At 38.9% G+C, this 23,310-nt stretch overlaps 1 protein-coding gene across 2 annotated transcripts in view; it reads right to left on the reverse strand.

The window, feature by feature from the left end:
* Positions 1-2,935: 2,935 nt before the first annotated feature.
* CACUL1 (CDK2 associated cullin domain 1) overlaps positions 2,936-23,310 on the reverse strand; it is a 76,182-nt gene continuing 55,807 nt past the window's right edge. Inside the window, exons 6-9 of one of the 2 annotated variants that reach the window (XM_004050175.5) lie at positions 18,157-18,246; positions 14,289-14,427; positions 8,064-8,107; positions 2,936-7,637 (exon numbers count right to left, since the gene is read on the reverse strand). In XM_004050175.5, coding sequence (XP_004050223.1) covers positions 7,597-7,637; positions 8,064-8,107; positions 14,289-14,427; positions 18,157-18,246 — 314 coding nt within the window. In that variant the 3' untranslated portion in view covers positions 2,936-7,596. The remainder of the gene's footprint in view (positions 7,638-8,063; positions 8,108-14,288; positions 14,428-18,156; positions 18,247-23,310) is intronic. The other variant, XM_019035280.4, reaches the window with a different exon arrangement.

Consider the following 23,310-nt stretch of genomic DNA (forward strand, 5'->3'; position numbering starts at 1 on the left):
TAGATAATATTGAGTGTTATCCCTTATATTCTCTACACTTATTTAAGTCCATTAAGTTTTTTTTCTTTTATCATTTTCTCATTTTAGTATTTATTCTTAGGTACTTTTTCTTGTCCTATTATAAACAGCATTTCTTAATTACATTAAAAAGCCAATCTTGTATTCCTGAGACCAATCCATTTTGGTCATCATTTGTTACATTTTGAATACACTGTTAGACTTGGTTTGCAAAAACTTGTTTTCCTACTGAAGGGTACAGTGTGTTTTATGTATGTGTGTGTTATGTATCTGTCAGATCAAATTGATTAGCTGTACTATTTAAATCTTCTGTCCTTAATAATCTTCATAATTTAGTCTCTGCAAGATCTATTAATTACTGAGAAGGGCATGTTGAAAATGCCCATTATGTTGGTAGACTGACCTATTTCTCTTTGTAGTGTGTTCATTTTTCCTTTTTGTAGTTTTCTTTTAGCTTTTTAAATTTTTTTCTCAACAGGGTCTCACTCTGTTATCCTAGCTGAAATGCAGTGGTATCATCATAGCTCAATGCAGCCTCAAACTCCTGGGCTCAAGCAATCCTCCTGCCTCACACCTTAGCCTCCAAATAACTAGGACTAAAAGCAGGTACCACCACGCCCAACTTTGTTTTTTTTGAGACAGTCTCTCACTCTGTTGCTCAGGCCAGAGTCCAGTGGTGTGACCTTAGCCCACTGTAACCTCCGCTTCCTGGGTTCAAGTGATTCTTGTGCCTGAGCCACCCAAGCAGCTGGGATTACAGGTGTATGCCACCATGCCTAATTTTTTTTTAATTTATTTTTATTTTTTATTTTTTGTAGAGACAGGGTTTCACCATGTTAGCCAGGCTGGTCTCGAGCTCCTGGCCTCAAGTGATCCACCTGCCTCAGCCTCCCAAAGTATTGACATTACAGGCAAGAGCCACTGTGCTAGGCCCAACTTTGTTTTTTGTTTTTTGCTTGAGATAGTTTCACTCTTGTCGCCCAGGCTGGAGTACAATAGTGCGATCTTGGTTCACTGAAACCTCTGCCTCCTGGGTTCAGGCGATTTTCCTGCCTCAGCCTCCCGAGTAGCTGGGATTACAGTCGTATACCCCCACACCCAGCTAATTTTTGTATTTTCAGTAGAGACGGAATTTCACCATGTTGGCCAGGCTGGTCTTGAACTCCTGACCTCAAATGATACGCCCACCTCAGCCTCCCAAAGTGCTGGGATTACAGGCGTGAGCCACCATGCTCAGCCCTCATTTAAAAAATTTTTTTGTAGAGATGGGGTCTGTGTTGCCCAGGCTGGTCTCAAATCCTGGCTTCAAGCAATCTTCCCACCTCAGCCTCTCAGTGTTGGGATTACAGGTGTGAGCCACTTTTTCTTTACATATTTTGAGGTATACTATTAGACATGTAGGTACATTACTAGAAAGTTTTGAATTGTTATGCCCTTCTGGCTTAACAATTTAGGGAGGGAGAGGGCTTAATAAAGGAAAACAGATTTAAAAAAAACCTACTCAAGACTACAACTAGTTAAGCTAGTTGCTCTCAGGTTCTATTAATATGTGTGATATTCATTCTACTATCATGCTTTTTGATATTCAAGGTATTTTAGAATTTTAGATAATTGAGAAACAGGCCAATCGAAGAAATAAAATTCACACATATACACACACACACAGAGCTGGTTCTAGTAGAAAAGGTTTGTACTTAGTAAAAAACAAACCTGCTAAAAGGGAGAGTTTAAATGACACCCTACTTAACTGTGGGGCAGGGGAGTGAAAATGGAAATTGTCAGAGTCACTGAATTCTGCCATATGTGATAACCAAAAAGTAGATAACACCACAACAGAGCTAAGGTCAAAAAAATGGGAGGGATGAGAACTGGCGTTCTGACAATACTGTAGGAAAGGACACCTCTACAGAGATAGCAAGAGAAACTAAAACCTTAAAGTAAGGTTACAAATAACCTAGGGGATGACACTAATTTCATAGCAAGAAAACACAAAGGGTTATAAAAAAGCATAGTACCAATAAATGCAAACAAAAAAACAACCTAAGTCCAAAAGTTGATTAAAGGTCCACAGAAGAAACTGTACAGTGTTTAAAAAACAAAAACTACAAATATACTGATATCCGTATCCATACTATATATGAATATAGAATAGATATGACCACATGTATATTGTTACACACTGTTTTTTCGCACTGGTTACAGAAGTCAAGATCAACACTCACCCTGCAGGCTAAGTAACTGTGGTACCAGATGTGTGCTCAGTGTGGCTGTCATGTAGGAGGCAATATTAATATGCTATAAGCAAAATCAAATATTCTATATTATAACAAAGTTCCAGTGAACCAGGTATTAAGGCCAAGGACATCTGTACAGGATTTATAACATAACGTAACAAGGCCAAGGACATCTGTACAAGATTTATTTCATTTACCACAATGTTTTAGAGTGATAGTATATGCCCTAATACAGAAGGAGTGATTCAGAACCCACCAAAAGATCAAGAGCCAAAGTCAGTGGCTTTGTATCCCAGGTCAATAGGAGTTTCATCCGCCATTTTGTTTTTCTTGGATTAAAGAGATGATGTGCAGAACGCCCTGTGCTGAGCTCACTATGGCTTCTGACAAACAAGCACCACTAGGAACAAGACTTCATTGCTTCATCCTTGCTCTGGCTGTGCTAGTGAGTGGCAAAAGCCTCTTGCCCGTGCTTGCCCTCCAAATTTTTCATAAGCATTCCTGTTACTAGCCACAGCTTCCCATGACTTCACATTTGAGTAAGTTATCCTGAAGTGTGTGGCTGTAATATTGACAAATAGAACTAATGAGAGTGAACTGCCATCTGTTTAACAAAATGCACTCTTCTAAGAGAATACCCAGTCTTACTGCATTTAGTACATAGTCACAACATTGAAATGACATGAGAATCAATACAAAATATTTATTTTTTTTTCAAACCACAGAATTCTTAACCCCAGAGCCACATGATAAAGTTCTCAGAATTGTAAGCCATTAACATTTTTCTAAACAATGCAGTCCAGAGATGAAGATAATTTCCAACCAGCAGGGATGCAATATATAGTAGGTTCCCCTATGAATGAAGCTCAAATTAGCATTTCCTTTAATTCTCCCACAGCCACTCCATCAACAGAGGCAGAAACAGTACACATATTCTTGCCACTCGGCTCTGAAAAGAGGTTCAAGGTGGGTCAAGGTGGGTCTTGGCCAGTGGAGGAAGGAAGGTGTCCGGGACTTTAGTTAATCAACAGTGGGGACAGAGAGGAATAATTTCCCTTGGAAAACAACAGGGTTCCTTTCTCATATTCTTGTGGCCAGAAACTGGGGTGAACTTCAATGGGATAATGAAAGAAACAGGAGAGCCATTTCTCCAGGAACTCCTATGACCTCCATTTTAACTTCTGACAAAGTTAACTTCATTTATACAATCGTATTGAAAACAGTAATCACAACCAAAAAGGTCCTATAAACCTGTAATAGATGTCAAAGGGATTCACATTCTGAACTTTAATTTTAAGGACCCTTTAAAAAGCCTAGACTTGGATTAAAGTAAACGTAATATTCCAAGCTAAAAGAGGCACCATAAAAAATCAACTCAAAACATCCAAACAATGGCTAGATGACTAATGTAGGTTGTTTTACTTTTTAGTTGCAAAGCTTTTCAGTATCTCAGATTAGTGTATGTTCATAAAACAATGCTCAGTTATTTTAATAGCTGCTTATGAAACAATAACATTTTAACTCAAGGGCAATGCTTCTTGCATAATAATCACAAAAATAATTAACTGCTATAAAACAGGAGAAAAAAAGTAGAAGAAAATAAAGCCAGCCTCAATAATAAAAAGGCAAAATCTGGAGGGGTTACTCGGCTTAAAAAGAGATTAACCAGGATTATTTAAATACTATAATACAAGTGCTCCTGCTCACTTCCAACTGCAGAAACCAATTTTGTTTGCTAGATCACCATTACCTTTGCTAGTATGCGTACAGACCACCACTCGGAAGTTATCCTTTTGTGCTGAAAAACGTTCAAATCCCTTGTTTGGTCAGTACAGAATATTGCGAGGTGATGCTCATGCAAACGCTTCCTGAGGAATTTATGTGTGCAAATCTGCAACCCGACAGCATGGCACGCAGCCAGGGAGTGGTAGCTGCACAGTGTGAGCACTGGAGATGGATGTGCAGTGTGCAGTGTTCACAGCCATGGACATCCATTCTTCTGCAATCTCATCTACCCACAAATTAGCTTTCACTCTAGACCCCAAAGGGAGGGTAATTGCTGCAAATTTGTTAAAGAGACAGAAGAAAAGTAGCTTGTCTACAAAGTAATGCACAATGCATGCATCTGGGTTTGTGTTTCTTCTCACTAACCTTGCCTAAGAACCATTAGGATAAAAGTCACAACACCAGGTTTTGCTTTCTGCCCCACAAAAAAACAGTAGTTAATTCCTGTCGGGTTAGGGTACAGGTGTGACAACAAAAGGTCACAAAATGACAATGTTACTGAAGCTTAAGGCCAACCTTTAAAACATGTACCGTCTCTCAAAACAATTATCGATTTACTTTTACATGTCATTTTTTCAAGATGACTGACCCAGCTTTCCTTTTAAGGAGCCAGTTTCAGGCTGCACATACATACTAGACAGTTGAAGCAAATCAGCCATTGACTAACCAGACAACCAGCCTGCATGTACAGTTTTCTATCTTCAATGATTTGGGCCTTTAGTGATGTGGTACAAAAGCCAGTATGTAATTGGGGTAGAAAAACCATATACTGTACTGGTAAGAATACCAAAAAAAAAAAAAAAAAAAAAAAAAAAAAAAAAAAAGGCCAGGTGCGGTGGCTCACACCTAGAATCCCAGCACTTTGGGAGGCTGAGGCGGGTGGATCACTTGAGGTCAGGAGTTTAAGACCAGCCTGACCAACATGGTGAAACCCCGTCTCTACTAAAAACAAAATACAAAAAGTAGCCGGGTGTAGTGGCACGTGCCTGTAATCCCAGCTACTCAGGAGGCCGAGGCAGGAGAATCACTTGAACCCAGGAGGCAGAGGTTGCAGTGAGCTGAGATCGCACCACTGCACTCCAGCCTGGGTGACAGAGTGAGACTCCATCTCAAAAACAAAACATAAGAAAACAGAAGAAAACAGTTTCTGGCAAACAGTCAATATAAAATGAGAGGAAGGAGGAGGAAATCTTATTTCCTCTCATACTGCAAACTCAGAATTTTTTAGAATCCCAATAAATAAGCAAAGTCTATTTCAACTTAAACAGGTCCTTCATACTGTGGTGTGCCTCAAGGGGCCAAGATGATTAACAGCCAGGACATGTAGACTGGGAGACTATGTACAACCTTTCTGTAGTGACTTCCAGTCAAGGTTTTGTTGTATTAAGCGCTGACCCATAGCCAGCTGCAGTCACTGTGCAAAAATTTAGAGAAACTAAATTTTGCAAACTTTACTTTGCCCACTTTTTATTAATACATACATAGTAAAAAGAATATAAAATATTTCTCCATGAACTTAATAATGCAAAAGCATCCAAAGATTTTAATGCCAATTCACATTATACTGTGATGCTTTTATAGGGAAAGTTCTTTTGTAAAAGAATGCTCTCTCCCAGAAAAAGCATTTGGGTAATATTATTAGGATACTGAAGAATTTTTCCACATTTAAAGAAACATTCCAATTTTATTCCATTCAGAAAAATTATTAATACCACTCAGACTTCAGTTCTAGGTGTGATTGGTAAGCCTGAAGCAAGCATTCCATTGAGAAAGTAAAATGTGAATGTCATGATGAATGGAATTCTCCTTGATACTAGAATGTTACCAGTGTAGCAACTTAAAACTGTCCAGGTCATAGTGAGAGCCTGTCTACGTTCTTACAGTAATTCAGTGTTCATCAATGCAATCCAGGATGCTCACAGAGTGAATTGAGTCCAATTAAAGTCCACAAAATCCACCAACTCTGGTTAAGTACTTTAAAAAATAAATCTGACAACCTTTATCTTTACTTCTCTGTATAACAGTTTTACAAATCAAGGACTTCAATTATTGGGTGACTTAGTTGCTCCCAATATCCCACTTCTAACTCTCCCACCCACACCACTCCCCACAAAAAATAACAAACTGAATTGGCAGAGGCAGCTGTATGAAGAACCTGCAGAGCAGACATGCGACAGCATCCCTGGGATGTTTCTTTTCCCCTCAAGTTCTCTGAAGAGGTAAATACTATTAGTCTGATGTCGCCTAGTAGAGAAGCCTATGCTCAATTAAGATTCAAGCAAAACTGAGAAGAAAAGTATTTTTCTCTTGCCACATCTATTTTTCTTGGGCTTTCAACAACAGCTAGAATAAGCTTCAGAAACTTTTATGAAGGACTAAAAAGCACTGTGGATGTGGAGAAACAGAAATATAGCTTTGCCACAGCTGGAAGGGAGCCTTAGGACAGCAGTGCTACTTCTTCCCTATCACACTCAAATATAATGTTCAAATGACAGACTTTAAGTAATTATCTCATTCATTTAAAATGAAGTGATCAGGAACCCCACACCACTGAGTGTATTTGGACTTAATAACTGTATCTGCTTCCTAGAGCATCACAGGAAGTAGCTCTCAATAATACTAAGGGAAGCTTCCATGCTAAAGTATCGCCCATCCCTAAACTAGAGTACTGCCAATACTATAGCAGCTGGTGACAGACATCGTGTTAAGTGGCACAGGGAATGGAAATGCTCTAGGAGAGTTGGTCCCCAACATTAACATGAATATGCTCTGGTGAACCAGGGGAAAATCCGACCAATGTGCAAAAGGTTTCCATTTTCCCACTTAATTAGCATCCTGCTACAGGGCCACACCTGCCATCTTGGTGGGTGAGTTTAGATACCATACACTTCTCCAGGAGGAGTTTGACAACATGGTCACACAGTTGCAAAGTGCACAAAGCTCAAGGCACAGAGTAGAAAAAAGTTGTGAACTGATGGGGGAAAGTTCTAGCAAAAGCGGAGTTAGCATTTTCCTTTAACAAGACTTTCTAATGCTAAACAAAGACCAACTCTTTTAAAAGGGGTTGTTTTGGTTGTGGGTGAAAAATACTGTACTGTAATGATCTGCTTGGTTTTAAAGCAAAAGAGATCCTGACATGTGAAACCAATACACCAAAATGCCAAGTCCATAAATGAACAAAACAAGTGCTTAAAAAAAAAATTCTTCTGCTCTTATATTTTTGGAGGAAGCTGCTGATTTTGGCTGTCAGATTTCACTTAGAAATGGTCACTTTCTGAGATGCTTTTTCCTCACAGAATCTGTAGATAAACTCATTAAAAGATTGTCCCATTTCAAAATCACCCCCAAGTCTAGCAGCAATGTTCTTTTTGTTTTTTTTGTTTTTTTTTTAGTTTTTGTTTTAAAATTACAAACCAAGTAAGAAGTCCAACATCCTCTTCCATGAACAGCTTTGTGACAGAGCTCCTGAGTGTGTGCAGCCCCCACTGTGCTCTGAATACAGTCTCTGCAGCTCCAGTGTGTCCTCTTTTCAGGAAGGAAAGCATATTCAATACATTCACTATCTGTACCCCCTGGAACTTGCACATGCTGACGAGCTATCTGAAAAAACATCAGAATAGGAAAAAGTATGAAGAGCAGACAGCATTTGATAATAGCAGGAATCTGTTTATTCAACACACATTTCTCACTCCTCTCCCAACTACCCAAAAAAGGCTTTAAAAAAATCCTCAAAACCATGTGGGGTGGAGGGAAGTAAAAGGGGACTGAGAACCTAAGGAACTGGGACTGGGCTACGATGTCATCCCAGTAGAAACTAAAGAACCTGGTGGCCTCTTTCCAACGCCCTGAGAACCATCGCTACCAGCCGGAGCTGCCACAGCATGCAAAGCATCCTGACCTTGATTACAAGCAGTGCCTTATGAGAACATGGGTATCATCGAATTCAATGCACTGTTATCACACTGCATTAATATGGCTGCTTTACATCACAGAACCATCAAGATGGGAAGGAACATCATTACTTACTATAAGCCAACTCATCCCCAGCTCTCTTCCGGGACTGGTCACCCCTGGGGATAAGAGGAGGCAGTCAACAAAACTGACTTCACATCAAAACAGGAGGAAAGGATCAACATATTTGATAATAAAAGTATAGCAGACATTTCAGTTCTAACCAAACCTATTTAAAAATACATATTAAACATCTTAGAGTCCTGATGTACCTCACTATGCTTTCTGCAGATGGAAGAACATGAGCCTTTACCTGTATTAGCCAGTTCATCCTCAAACACCTATGAAAGTTCTAATTCCACTTTAGAGTTAAGAAAATAGAGGTTCTGACTAGGCCCTAAGCTACCTACAAATCCTATTTTTGTGTCTCCAGCTTCTCAGACAATAACAGAAATGACTCAAATGCTTAGGTAATGAGAAATAATAATCACTACTAGCCTTTCTTCCTCAGCATTTATAAGTTGATTTCTTCCTGAAACACGATTTTTTTCTCTTTAGGTTTCAATAATGCCACAGCACACATTCCTGACCTTACTTCACCCTGTCTGCCATCCTTTTCAGGTCTCCTTTGCTGGCTCTACCCAGCACTCTGTCGCTGGTCATCTTTTCTTCTCCATGTGTAGTCCAGGATGGTGATCATACACTCTCTCCACAGGCCAGAGGCTCCCATATCTACATCTCCAACTCTGCCTTCCTCTCTACGCTTCAGATCTACAGGTCCAACTGCCTCATCACCATGTCCATTTGGATGATTTATATACACTGGCAAGTTTACCATGACCAGAATACAATGCTGACTCCAATCCATCCCCATTCCTTCTTCAATCTTCCAGCTTGATGACTCAACCCAAAATCCTTGGTCATCCTCTCTTTCCCTCATTCTGGGGCTTTCTGTCCCAAAACCAATCACTCCGCATCAACTCCACTGCTACGATCCCAAGCCAAGCCACAGTCTTCTCTTCCCTACACAAGTACACGAGCCTTATTTATCAACCCAGATGAGAGCCAGAGTGATCTCATGTAGAAGACAGATTAGTTCATGCCTCTCATGAAAGCCCTTCAGTGGTTTCCTACTACAGTTAAAAATTAATTCCAACCCATTCTCCAGCTTACTCTCCCACCTCACTTTCCTCCACTCTCTGCCTCTGTTCACTATAAGTCAGCCATCCTGGCTCACTGGCTGTCCCTTGCATGTCAGCACTTTACTACTTACTGTCCACTCATAGGACTTACTACTCAATATTATTTTTTTTTACATGTTTGTTATTTGCCTCCCAACATCAGAACATAAGTTCCATGAAAACAGGAACTTGGCCTGTGTTGTTCACCCCACTGCCTAGAAGATTACAGACAATAAATATTTGTTGAATTGACAAAGTAGTAACTTGTAAATAGTCTCATGGGTAAATTATTAAAATGCTAACCAAGGTGATTTATTTCCTGCTTTTGAATAATTTTCCAGATACAGTTTCCCATTTACTTTCTCTGGTTATGTTGAGGACCAGGGCAGACACCTCTTGCTAAGCTGGGTAAGGAGCCTCAACTGACCAGCAGAAAGAGTACACACTGTATGACCTCTGAAGGGTTTTTCTGTAGGCACCACATTCAGCACAAATTAGCTTCCACAGCCAAAAGAGCTCTAACAGGCCGGCCCTCAGGCCACTTTTTAAACACCTCTGTAGTCGACACTACACCTAGCCAAAGCCAAGTGAGTGTCTTCCGTTGTTATTCACACTAGTATCATCACAGTTGCATTCACCAAATACTCTGAAACAGACAAGTTAATGATCAAAAAGGAAGACAGAATTTTATATCTGGAACCTCGACTTATAGACACAACCTTCATTTCCATTCCTCAAAGGTTAAATAAAAACTGAACATGTAAATATAACAGGAGAAAAATACAGACGTGAAAACAACTGGAGGCAGGAAAAGGAGTATCAATGTGATTTATGCAAGAGGCTGCTGAAGAGATTAAGTCCGGAACGCTCTCTCAAAACCCTTACTACAAAATAAAAAAGCCCAAATGTAGGCGTCACCTGCTCAGCTAAAAGACCTATGTTCTTACCTTGGTTACTTAGATCTAGTAGTTATCTTCTGTAGTGTTACCTTTGACAACAGATACCAAACTTCCACCCCTCGCCAATCAATTCAATTATGTAGGTAAGAGATAAAAAGAAGCTGTTGCTTTTAGCTTATGTGTTAATTCCAGCCTACCCTATATTTCCATGCACCTAACAATTACAGTTCACAAAAAGTCCAGCTCAAATGAGAATCCACTAACTGCAAAAAAGGATGTATTTGACAACAGTCACTTTATTTTAAAACAATTCAAAGACTTACTCTGTGCCATCCACATTAAAGCTGTTTGTTGCCTACTCAGGATCACTACATCACTTAAGTTCATCTTACATGAAAAAGTGCCCATAACAATGAACAGGAATCACGTGGTTGGTTAGGCATAAACCATAAAATGACTGCTCAGATAAGAAGAGGCAGAAACAGAATTCTTAAGACAGGCTGTACTATATTCTCCTTTTCTGGGGGCATCAGTGGACACCACTTCTTCTAAAATATTATTCCTAATTAAGGCATTAAGTTGGACAGGACAGAATGTGGAAGGTCCATGCACAAGAGCAGAGGCAGGCTCCCCATCAGAGCTGCCAAAGGTGGCATGTGCACGTCCTTCCTGGCCAGTATGAGTAAGCTCAGAATTAGATATGAGAACGTCCACTTTGGCGGACTTACTCTGTGCAAAGCACCTGTCAGAATAATTTTATGAGGCAAAGTTTAATCCTCGTAGCACATGTATAATAAAGTTTAATTACAAAAATGGTCCAATTAAGTTTGTAAAAACGTTTTATCATCCCTTGGAATACTGCCTAGTATTTAAATCCAGCCAGAAGTTTTATAAAATAATTCCACTGAGAGACAAAAATTCCTATTTATACCAAAAATTCAAGACATTTCCCTGAATATAACCAAACTGGCCAGTGGCTGAATAGTGCCATGTTCGTCCTTCATGTGCAGACACAATGCAACCTGAGGTTATTTACAGAGGCAGTTACTCATCTCATCCCAAGCAAATCTGACATAAGAGCTACTATAAACCAAGCAGTCCTGCACCCTGTTCTCTTATTCCAGTACCAAAATTAGGATTAGAAAAATGGGCACGTTTAAGCTATTCCATGCATTGCTCTGGAAGGCAAACTCAATATGCTCAAAATTCATAAGAGCTATATTCCTATACTGCTTCACAAAAAAGTTTTCAGAAGCCTGTCTTTTTAAATGTATAAACTCATCCTAAATTAAGAGCAAATGTTTAAATAAAACATGAATGTATGAAAGTATAAAGACTTCAGAATTATGGTAAGCCTAGAAAAAAACCTAAACATCATACTCAGATTATTTTGCATTTATTTAAGAATATTGGGCCGGGTGCAGTGGCTTACACCTGTAATCCCAGCACTTTGGGAGGCCAAGTGTATCACTTGAGGTCAGAAGTTTGAGACCAGCCTGGCCATTATGGTGAAACCCTGTCTCTACTAAAAATACAAAAATTAGCTGGGTGTGGTGGCGCATACCTGTAATCCCAGCTACTCGGGAGGCTGAGGCAGGAGAATCACTTGAACCCAGGAAGCAGAGGTTGCAGTAAGCCGAGATCATGCCATTGCACTCCAGCCTGGGCAACAAAGTGAGACACCACCTCAAAACAAACAAACTAAAAAAAAATTGGCCGGGCACGGTGGCTCATGCCTGTAATCCCAGTGCTTTCGGAGGCTGAGGCGAGAGGAACCCTTGAGCCAAGGAGTTTGGGATTAGCCTGGGCAACATAGGAAGATCCTGTCTCTACAAAAAATTAAAACAGTTAGCGAAGGGGGGTGGTGTGCCTGTAGGCCTAGCTACTCAAAAAATTTTAAGGAAAAACCATTAGCTATAATTCAAAATACATATATGGCCAAAAAAACTCCTGAAAATCAGATACTTCTGCATGACTTCTGCATAGCAAAACAACAAAAAAACCACCATAAGCAAAAGCACATTGAGAAAAATATGTCATATCTTGGACAAAGAATCAATGTCTTCACTATAGAGATTTCCTAGAAATCAAGAAGACTAAGAAAGGGAAAAGCAAAGACTTTAGACAGGTAGTTTGCAGAAAAAGAAATGCAAACATATGAAAATATGCTCAACCTTACTCATATAAGAGAAATGCAAATTAAACCAATTCTGAGTAATTATTTTTCACCTACTAGGTTGGCAAAAATACAAATGCGTAACAACATACAAGGCCATAAAGAATAGGAACTTTCCACCTTTGCTGGTGGATATGCAAAATGACATAAATCCCCTGTGGAGGGCAATTTGGCAATATTAATCAAAATTACAACTGCATTTATTCTTAACCTAGCCATCCCACTTCTGAGAATTCACCCTCCAAATAATACCTGTAACAAGTACAGGCATATACAAGGTGATTCGCTGTAGCACTGTCCATTATAATGAAAGACTAGAAATAACTCACGTGGCCATCTACTGGGGACTGGTTAAGTTTTAGTCTATACACATGATGAAATGTATAAGAAACACAAATATGGACATATATTGTGTTTGCTTGTATTTATATGAAAAAATGAAGGAATCACAACAATGGTTACTTGATGGGGTGGGATACGTAGGGAGACAGGTGGGAGCAAAACTTCTCAATGTATACTTTTTATAAATGGCCTCCTTCTGTGTATGAAAATAATACCACTCTCTTTCTGCTGGAACTTATTACAATTAATGTGAGGAAATACCTGATCCCTTGACACCAAAGAGAAAAACTATTTACATTCCAGCATTTCCCACTGGCCCTTCCTTCTCCTAGCCACAGAAAGCCCCAGGTCTCCCAGGCCCATCTCCACAGCTTCACTGATCCCTTCCAGTGTTAAGCTGTCAGTGATGGGGTAAATGACCAGTGGATTACTCACTGCCCCCACTACCACAACAGTACAGATGTCACCAGGACAGAAAAAGGAAATACCACTCCAGGAACCAACAAATTACCTGCTTTTGTCCCTAATCTGAGACTTCATAACAGTGACTTTAGTCAAGGCTTGTTTTTCTGAAATTCAGTTTGGCCTCAGACCCTTTGAAAAAATGCCCAGCCCCAGCTCTAGCCAGATAAGTGAGTCAACACTCAACCTACTATTTGTAGACATGACTATGCCTAAGATACCTCAAGCGTGTTCCTTTCCACAACTTTCTTCCTGTCAGGAAGCCAAATGAGAAGATACATAGAAGTGTGCTAAGAGTAAGGATTATAAAAATGGAAGCTATTACTGTGCCCTTAAATGATTTGCTGATATAGGCTATTTTCTCAGGGGGAATCACAAAAATTTTATAAAAATGTATTTTAGTTGAAAAATGCACTCTGCAAGATTTTTTGGGATATGACCACGATAATTAAGCGCAAAAACTTTAGAAAAATTATCAAAACCAAGAAAGGTAAATAAAGAGATGCCCTACTTAAGAAAAAACCACTAGCATTTAGGGCAAAAGGGGAAGTATGAAATACAGAATTTAAAGCCTCTATGCTAGGTTAGTCATAAAAGTACATTATAACAGATCATAAAAGTTCTATAATGTTTTTCCATATGTACAGGACTAATACAAGAAAATCAAAGTTGAAAGAGCTCCTGGAGCTTGCCCACCTAACTGCTCACTCAGTGGGAAATCCCTTCTTCAAAATGTATGGGCCGGGCATGGTGGCTCATGCCTATGATCCCAGCACTTTGGAAGGCCTAGGCAGGCGGATCACTTGAGGTCAGGAGTTTGGAACCAGCCTGGCCAACATGGTGAAACCCCATCTCTACTAAAAATACAAAACAATTAGCGAGGTGTGGTGGTGGCACACGCCTGTAATCCCAGCTACTTGGGAGGCTAAGGCAGGAGAACTGCTTGAACCCAGGAGGTGGAGGTTGTGGTAAGCCGAGATTGTGCCACTGCATTCCAGCCTGGACAACGGAGCAAGACTCCATCTCAAAAACAAAACATACGTAATGAAGAGCAGCTTCCACAAAATCAAAACCTAGCTTCAACATTTCTACAGACAAGGAGCTAATGTCTTCTTGCAGCAGCAAGACTCTTGGCCAGTTACCTCCCATTCTCAGAACCTTACCATTTCTCCCATGTCAAGCCAGACTGGCCTAGGGAAATGGACATATTTGACCACTAAAGGAAAAAAAAACAACTTGCCTTGTAAAACCATTCTGTATAAGTTCTCTTTGAAATTTCTGATCTTGAGCAGCATATTCAGAAAGTTCAGATTCCACCGCCGGAGGGAGAATGTTTGGAATAAATTTAGAAAATAGAGTTGGAGCCATCTGAACCCACTCTGTGAGGAAAGGAAACAATTCATTAAGGAAATCATATAAACACATCAAATTAAATGGAAAAGGGAAAGTTTTCTTTTAAAATATATAGTAAGCCAAATTTAAAGCAGGGGAAAAAATTAGTGCAATCCCATTCTGGTAAAGAACATACAAAGTTAAATTTCCCTTCTAAAAAGAATTTTACAGGCCGGGTGCGGTGGCTCACACCTGTAGTCCCAGCACTTTGGGAGGCCGAGGCAGGTGGATCACGAGGTCAGGAGATCAAGACCATCCTGGCTAACATGGTGAAACCCCATCTCTACTAAAAATACAAAAAATTAGCCGGACATGGTGGCGGGCACCTGTAGTCCCAGCTACTCAGGAGGCTGAGGCAGGAGAATGGCGTGAACCCAGGAGGCGGAGCTTGCAGTGAGCCGAGATCGCACCACTGCACTTCCAGCCTGGGCGACAGAGCGAGACTCCGTCTCAAAAAAAAAAAAGAATTTTATAGTATGAAGAAAGCCATTTTTATTTTACTGATTTAACAGAATTTAGTGAAAACCCCTAGGGAATTTTTGAACAAATCTTACAGAAAATTATAAGTATGGAGGAAAACATGAATGTGATTACCAAATAATTCTGAGTGGGAGGGGACTTGGTGTAAATATCAGCCTTATTAGCCATTAATTAAAATAATATATAGCCCAAGAATAGAACAGTACAAATAATAAGTAGACATATTTAAAAAAAGAGGCAGCACAAAAGGTAGGAGGGACTGAACGTTTAATAAGTGGGCTGGAGGTAACTGGTTAGTACTTTGAAAATATTTTTTGAGCCATGTTCAATTACAGCAAATATATATAAACAACAGTAAAAAAAAAAAGTGGTTATCAAATCATTTTTTAAAAGCTCAGGAGACTATAGAAAATAAGGCAAAGAAGTCACAAGAAAACACTTGCACCAGATATGACAAAGATGAATTAGTATCTTTATTATAACGAATATGTACAGATCAGTAAGACCAGATAAATGAGTGAAAGAACCTATAATAATAGAAACAGAATAGCCCTGTTAATATTTTTAAAAATTGAAGCTAAAATAAATATACTCTCTCCTTTTTATTCAGTGAACATTAAAGAGAATTAACACCCACCTGTATCAAGGGCATGGGGAAACCAGTATTTCCCTTCCTTGGTGGTGGTCCTCAATTAACACTATTACTCATTTTGAATTGTTTTAATCTAGTCCTTTCACATTTTTCCTCTTGGAAAACATTTTGGCTACACATGTCAAAAACTATAAAAATATTAATGCTTTTGAATCACTTTAAAAACGATAATCTGAGTAAATGATTATAAATCAGAAAAAGCCACGCTTGGTGCTGTGGAACATTTGCTCTGTGGTAAGTAAAAAAGTAGAAGTTAATAAAACATCTAACAGGAGAATAGCTAATTAAAGTTGGCAAATAAGCACTGCAAATGATACAAGGACCAATCCATTCAGTCACGCCTTGGGAGAAACTCGTGGCAAAATGTTTCCCTCCTTCCAGTCCAGCTCAAATATGGCTTCGCTAAGAGTCTCAATACAGTGCTACGGAGAACCACTAATCAGAGCTGGCAAAGTCAAACCCATCTGCCACAAAATAAAGATGAAGAAACAAAGTGTGTGTATTAAATGAAAACAGGCAGAATAGGATTGCTGGAACTATTTCTAAAGAATGGATGCCAAAAATGGTAAGTCATCGAATCTCCAAGGATTACAGCCCACGAATCTAGAGTTTAAAAAGCCTTCTTAAGTGACTCAGATGCAGTCATACAAAGACCAGCACTTGCGAACTACTGCAGTGGAACAAACTTTTGCTTTCAAAATTCAACTTTTAAAATATTCTAATCTTAATCTGTCAGGTGAATAAAATGGCTTTAATAAAAAGCAGGAACATAATGGGTACTGGCAAAACATGTAAATGTCAAAATATGTTTTCAAGTATCTCAGAAAATGCACAGGGCAGCAAAAGGTTAGTATGTGATAAAATTCACCTTTTCAAAAGGACAATTCTCAAATATAGAATTCTACTTACAAGTAGTATAGATCCTATTACAAGAGCTTGAACCTGGATAAAATAGCATTTAGATAAACATGTACCCACAATACTTTTCTACCTTTAGTGATAAACTTTATTTTGCAATTTTGTTACGTATGATAAAAGCCAGTGCTTATAAAGCTGCCTACTTGGGAGGCAGAATTTGTCATACTGCACTTAGATGCTTTCAAAAGAAAAAAAAAATCATTCATAACCTGGTAGACACACACACTATTTCAGGAGCCATCTTCATCACACTGCTGTAAAATTCTGAGAAACTAGATACAGAAAAGTATCAGTTTATTGGACATATGCAAGAAAATCTTTACTACTTTATACAAGTAATTTCTGTTAAAAATCACAGAAAGTAAAGCTCAAACCCTAGATCCAAATTTAACAATAAATTTGAATACTCTAGATGTCATTAATCATTTAAAGTAGCCTAAGGGTTTTGTTTTGTTTTGATGCAGTCTCACTCTATCGCCCAGGCTGGAGTGCAGTGGTACGATCAGCTCAGGAAGTAGCTGGGACTACAGGCGCCCACCACCATGCCAGGCTAATTTTTTTGTATTTTTAGTAGAGACGAGGTTTCACCGTGTCAGCCAGGATGGTCTGGATCTCCTGACCTTGTGATCTGCCCGCCTCGGCCTCCCAAAGTGCTGGGCATCACAGGTGTGAGCCACCACACCCAGCCTAAGAAGGTATTTCTAAAATCAGTCTACTAGTACCAGTTTTCACTTGGGTTTCCATTTTAGCTTGCTAAATTCTGACAGGTCGTTTAAATTAATTAAGCAAACAAGCCATCAATTAATTAAAATAACCATTAAACTCAAATGGATAGTAATAACAGCAGTGAATGTTTGCATGCTTATTATGTTATCAGGTACTGTGCGTTAAGCTCTTTATATCATGTTTTATCTCGTTTAATCCTCAAACAACAAAAGAATTTCACAAAAAGGTAATTACTATCTAAAAAGCATTCCTTGTATTTATAGACTGTAGAACAACGTTCTATCCTGATAACTTTTGTAATCTCTCTCCCATGGACATTTATAAGTTGCTAGACAACTCTATGACAAGTTTGAGGTTCCGGCTTATAGAAAGATATATACAAAAGCTCCTTGGGATTCCTTTAAATTTATAATGTTTTATTCTAAGAGAGACACATTAAGAATTTAAAAACCATGCTTTTGACTATAGTGATCTTTGGTATTTGCTTTGGTTCTTGTGATTGTCTCTCTCCCCAGAACATCCTTACAAAATGACTGTAACTTTATCAACACTTCTAGATTCTTTGCAAGTTACTTAACAGGCCTAAGACGACGGGGTTGTGAATGTGGATGTCTGTGAGTATGTGCAGCGTGAGGCAGGAAGTAAAGAAGAAACTAAGACCAAACATGAGATTCAATTTTATCCAAAGTGTATCCTACAATTTATTTCTTGTATTTCCCTCACAGGTTCTGCAAAAACCACACTAGTTGGTTTCCACTAGCAGAGAACATTCCAACTGAGCTCTGAGTTTACATTTCACAATGATGAGTATCTGCTCAATTTTTTTGCTCCAGCAAATCCAAGTAACATTAAGCCTCACAAAACACATACAGAACCACTGCCCTCTTGGAAAAGGCTGTAACAAACAGTTCCAATCCCAACAGAAATGAGAAATGTTTACCTGGTCTGAGAGTATACAGGCCTTTCACAATATTTGCCATAGTTGAAGGTGTGACCTGAAATGGTGTTGACTGGGCTTCTAAAAGTAAAGCTGAAATAAGAAAACAGGTTAAAAAGAATGTAACACATATTGACTGTCAAGATTTCTCTATTACTGTTTCTCCCAAAGACTCCTAAAACATAAACAATTGTAAGAAAGGAACAGTCCAATAAACCAATCAAACGTTTATATAACTAAGGATTTTATTTTTTTAATCCACTGCAGTAGCTAAAATATGTGAAGGTCTGCTGGCCACTAATGGAAATGAATCAATTCACGAAGGTTCTGAAAAGTAAGTAAAGCTTTCTAAAAGCACTAGTATAATGTATCATGAATGATACTTTATAAGTGAGTTGAAAGTGCTTCCATTACATTTGGAGAATAAAGTATCATATGATAATCTCCCTCAATCATTTCTCCTTCCCCCAAAACACCATTAGTAATTATTTGGTAACTGTGATCAGAGACAGAAATTCATTTCCACAAATGCTATAGCTACATCTACTATTTTCTTACAAGAGCTAAGGGCAAGGGATGATAATGGCTCATCTTTCTCATTTTCATGTCTTTGGTGACCCTGACTCTGAACATGACAACAGAGACAGTTTTCTTTTAGGTTATCTACTGGCCACACAAACATTTTTAAAAAGTTTTTAACGAGTAAGAATAATTCCTCTAGATTAGATCACTAACAAATACAAGTGAATTCCATTGATAAGTGAACACAACAGATACTACTGACCTAAAATGATTCATTTTTAATTTATCTCAAAGAGCTGCATTTGCTAATAACAACAAAAAACTTAGTAGGATTTTACCCTCAGCCAGGCTTGTAACATCACATATAAACTGATTTTGTTCTGTTCATGCCTTTCTAAAAAGAGAAATGACATCTTACTAGGCCAATAAGGATTTTACAGTCTCAAACGTACAATTTGAGTTATGTTTGAATATATATGATGGCCATCAGAGATGCAGTCACTGTTCAAGTCTATCCTTCCAATTTTATCATCAGTAGATAGTTACAATTTTGAATGGCATAGACCACCAGGGGTGTCCAGTCTTTTGGCTCCCCTGGCCCACACTAGAAGAAGAACTGTCTTGGGCCACACATAAAATACACTGACAGCTGATGAGCTTAAAAAAAAATTGCAAAAAAACTCGTTTTAAGAAAATTTACAGGCTGGGCACAGTGGCTCACGCCTGTAATCCCAACACTTTGGGAGGCTGAGGTAGGTGGAACACAAGGTCAGGAGTTCAAGACCAACCTGGCCAACTTGGTGAAACCCCCGTCTCTATTAAAAATACAAAAAAATTGGCTAGGCGTGGTGGCAGGTGCCTGTAATCCCAGCTACTCAGGAGGCTGAGGCAGAGAATTGCTTGAACCTGGGAGGCGGAGGCTGCAGTGAGCCAAGATCCCGCTACTGCACTCCAGCTTGGGTAACACAGCGAGACACTGTCTAATACAAAAAAAGTTTACGAATTTGTGTTGGGCAGCATTCAAAGCCGTACTGGGCCACACGCGGCCCGCAGGCCATGGGTTGAACAAGCTTGGCATAGACAAATGCTAAGCATTTCAGAAAATCATGTTGCTTTAAAATGCAGTGTTTAAAAATTTAAATTCTAAGTGTTTGTTAGGTTTTCAAAGTTCTATTAATCCATCTTCCTAACCTTTTCACCATTTTGGCCTCCAATTAGCCTTGCTCCCACTAACTCTTCGTATTCAACCACATATTCATTATGTGGTCAAGTATATACATTTGCAAACAACTCCTACCATAACTGAAATCCCCTATGTCAAATTTGATAGCTATAAAGAAATGATAAATATAATACAAAGATATATACATAAAATGTACATAAATTAATTTGAAATAAATTTAAAATGATTTTAGGAAAACAGTGTTTAAAACTTAAAAGATTTTCTAGTTAATCTCCCCTTTTAAGGAAAAAGAAATGGGAGTTTGGGGGTGGTAACTTGAGAGAGAAAAGAGTACTGAGCATTTAGTAAGTGCTACGTACTTTACATATATTTAATTCTCACAAGCTTTATCATCTACCTTTTTATTTTTAACAAGTGAGGAAACTGAGGCCAAAATAAAAACCCATCACTGAATAATTCATCTGAAGTCACAGAGCTAGCTAGCTAGAGGCGGAAGAAGTTTGAGAACTTGTGTTTCACTCTAAATTCTGTACTCTACTTCACCATACCAACACCGAAATGCTTGCTTATACACAACAATCATCCCACAGATATCAATAAGCCGTATAGTTTAAACACTAGAATAGATAACTTCTAATCCTAAAATCTAGACAGGTTAAGTGTCTTGCTGAAAGTCACACACCTTTTGATACCTGAATTGGGACCAGAACCAAGCTCCTCTGCTCTTTCAAGTATCCCTCAGTGCTACACACTTGCTCAGGAGACTCTCTCCTTTATTAATGTGAAAAGCAATTCGTAAAACTGAAAATACTCTTGGCTTCAAAAAATTTCAAACTACAATGGTTTGATCTAAAAGGCAGAACTGACTAAGAAAATTAACTAAAACGTAACTATTTAGAACACTGTGCAAACTGAACTATAAATCTGCTGCTGCAAAAGTCAACACACTATATTTTCCCAGGAAATTTTCTACCATTAATTAACCCCATGCTACACATTTGTTACATTTGCTCAGAAACACCAACATACAACGTAAATACTTTGATTAACAATAGATCCTAGTAGTTTACTTTCAGCCAAAAATAGAAGCCACTTTATTTTATAAGCAAATATGCATAAAAATGATTATACCATGGAGCTGACAGAAAACTAGTTTTATTCCCAGTAAGAAGTCATTGTCTTCATTCATGAAACATACTAATAATGAATAATATGGGGCAATCAAGAACTGATTCTTTATTAACAGACAGTATTCATCTTACATTTTTGTGTTGTTTTTAAGACGTGGCTCCCAAATTCTTCTGACAAACTTTTTTTTTTTTTTTTGAGACGGAGTCTCACTCTGTAGCCAGGCTGGAGTGCGGTGGTGATCTTGGCTCACTGCAACCTCTGACTCCTGGGTTCAAGTGATTCTCCTGCCTCAGCCTCCCAAGTAGCTGGGATTACAGGCGCGTGCCACCACACCTGGCTAATTTTTGTATTTTTAGTAGAGACGAGGTTTCACCATGTTGACCAGGCTGGTCTCGATCTCCTGACCTCAAGTAATCCACCTGCCTCGGCCTCCCAAAGTGCTGGGATTACAGGTGTGAGCCATGGCACCCAGCCGACATGCCTTTTATCAAGAGGTGGGATACATTCCTCTCTCCTGGAATTTGGGCTCTGTGACCCTCGCCCAGCAGAATACAGCAAAAGTGGCACTGTGCCAGTTTCTGAGCCAAGGACCTAAGATACCAGCAGTTTCCATTTCCTGTATCTTGAGATACTCACTCATGAAGGAAACAGAGGAACCAAAAGCTAGCACCAACTTACCAGCCATGTGAATGAGTCACACTGAAAGTGCCAGCCCCCAGCTGAGCCACATCAGACAATGCTGAGCAGAACAGAGATAAGCTACCCCACCCCAAGCCCTCCCAAACTGCAGAGCAAAATAAAAGACTGTTGTTTTAAGCCACTGTATTTTTGGATGATTTGTTACACACCAATAATAAATGGAACACTAGTTTTCCAGATCTATCTGAAGCCACGGGAAGGAAATTACTGATCAGATTGTAGAAAGTTACAGAAATTGAATGTAGTTATTTGTTTTGCTGCAGTAAAGGGGTAAGTAATATAAAAATGTGTTAAGTAGAAACGACATTAATAGCTGTGCTATTCTGGTTTAAACTTTAACCTCTCTTTGTCTCCGTTTCTCCATCTACAAAATGGAGGTAATGACTATACCTATCTTATAGGGTTAGGAGAATTAAATATTTGTAAAATATAGGTCCTACCACATACAAGCAGTGCGTGTGTGTTTAAAAACCTTTTGATGATCACCCACATAATACAGTTAAACATTGTCCCTTGTTGTTCTGAAGCCCAAACCAATGAGGCCAGTCATCACTTCTCTAAGTACAATGCCTAACAACTGCTCAATAAGTATCTGATAAACTCAGTTTTTTCCAATTTACCAAAGCTTAAGGACCTTTTCTGTTTACTTGGAAATAAAAAGGTATATCCACCTTTAAGTGTAATTTTTATTGAAAACCGGACAACATGATTATGATTATGTTTTCTCTCACCAGCTCTGGACTACTATATTCTCTCTTGGATATTCTCTTTGCATACGTCCAATAAAATTAGTTTCCAAATTACTGGCAAATATAAAAATATATTTACAAACTAGACCGGCTTTTTCTACCAAATGGTAGCATTTCTCTACAGAATTTTACCAAGATTTCAAAATGCTCTATCCTGTCATGAAAGCAAAAAGGCAATGTCAGTATCAGGAAATACTTAAGTGGTTATAATACCTGGAATACCTCATGAGACAATTTTTTTTTTTTTTTGAGACGGAGTCTTGCTCTGTCGCCCAGGCTGGAGTGCAGTGATGCGATCTCGGCTCACTGCAAGCTCCACATCCCGGGTTCATGCCATTCCCCTGCCTCAGCCTCCCAAGTAGCTGGGACTACAGGCGCCCGCCACCACGCCCGGCTAATTTTTTTTCGTATTTTCAGTAGAGACGGGGTTTCACCGTGTTAGCCAGGATGATCTCGATCTCCTGACCTCGTGATCCGCCAGCCTCAGCCTCCCAAAGCGCTGGGATTACAGGCGTGAGCCACTGCGCCCGGCCAAGACAATGTTTAAAGATGTTTATAAACATCTCCCAGCCTTACAAAAAAAAATTGGAACATAATAATGAAATGTATATTATCTTCAACTACAGTATTCTTTGAAAAAAAAACCCTGCCTTTCTAAACTAGCCCCATGCTTGATAATTCCTTCACTTAATTTAACATCAAAAATGGAAAAAAAAAAGTTTATGGTCAAGCTTAGAACAATTCTTTTGTAAATTCTGGTAAAAGTTCATTGTGGTGAACGCTAATTATGGCTCAAAGGAAAGCAAAAACACATACTGCCAACCCAAATATGTGCCACATTTGAAAAAATGACTTGATGTGTCACATAAGATA

This window comes from Gorilla gorilla, chromosome 8 (genome assembly GCF_029281585.2).
Source record: "Gorilla gorilla gorilla isolate KB3781 chromosome 8, NHGRI_mGorGor1-v2.1_pri, whole genome shotgun sequence".
Classification (NCBI taxonomy): domain Eukaryota; kingdom Metazoa; phylum Chordata; class Mammalia; order Primates; family Hominidae; genus Gorilla; species Gorilla gorilla.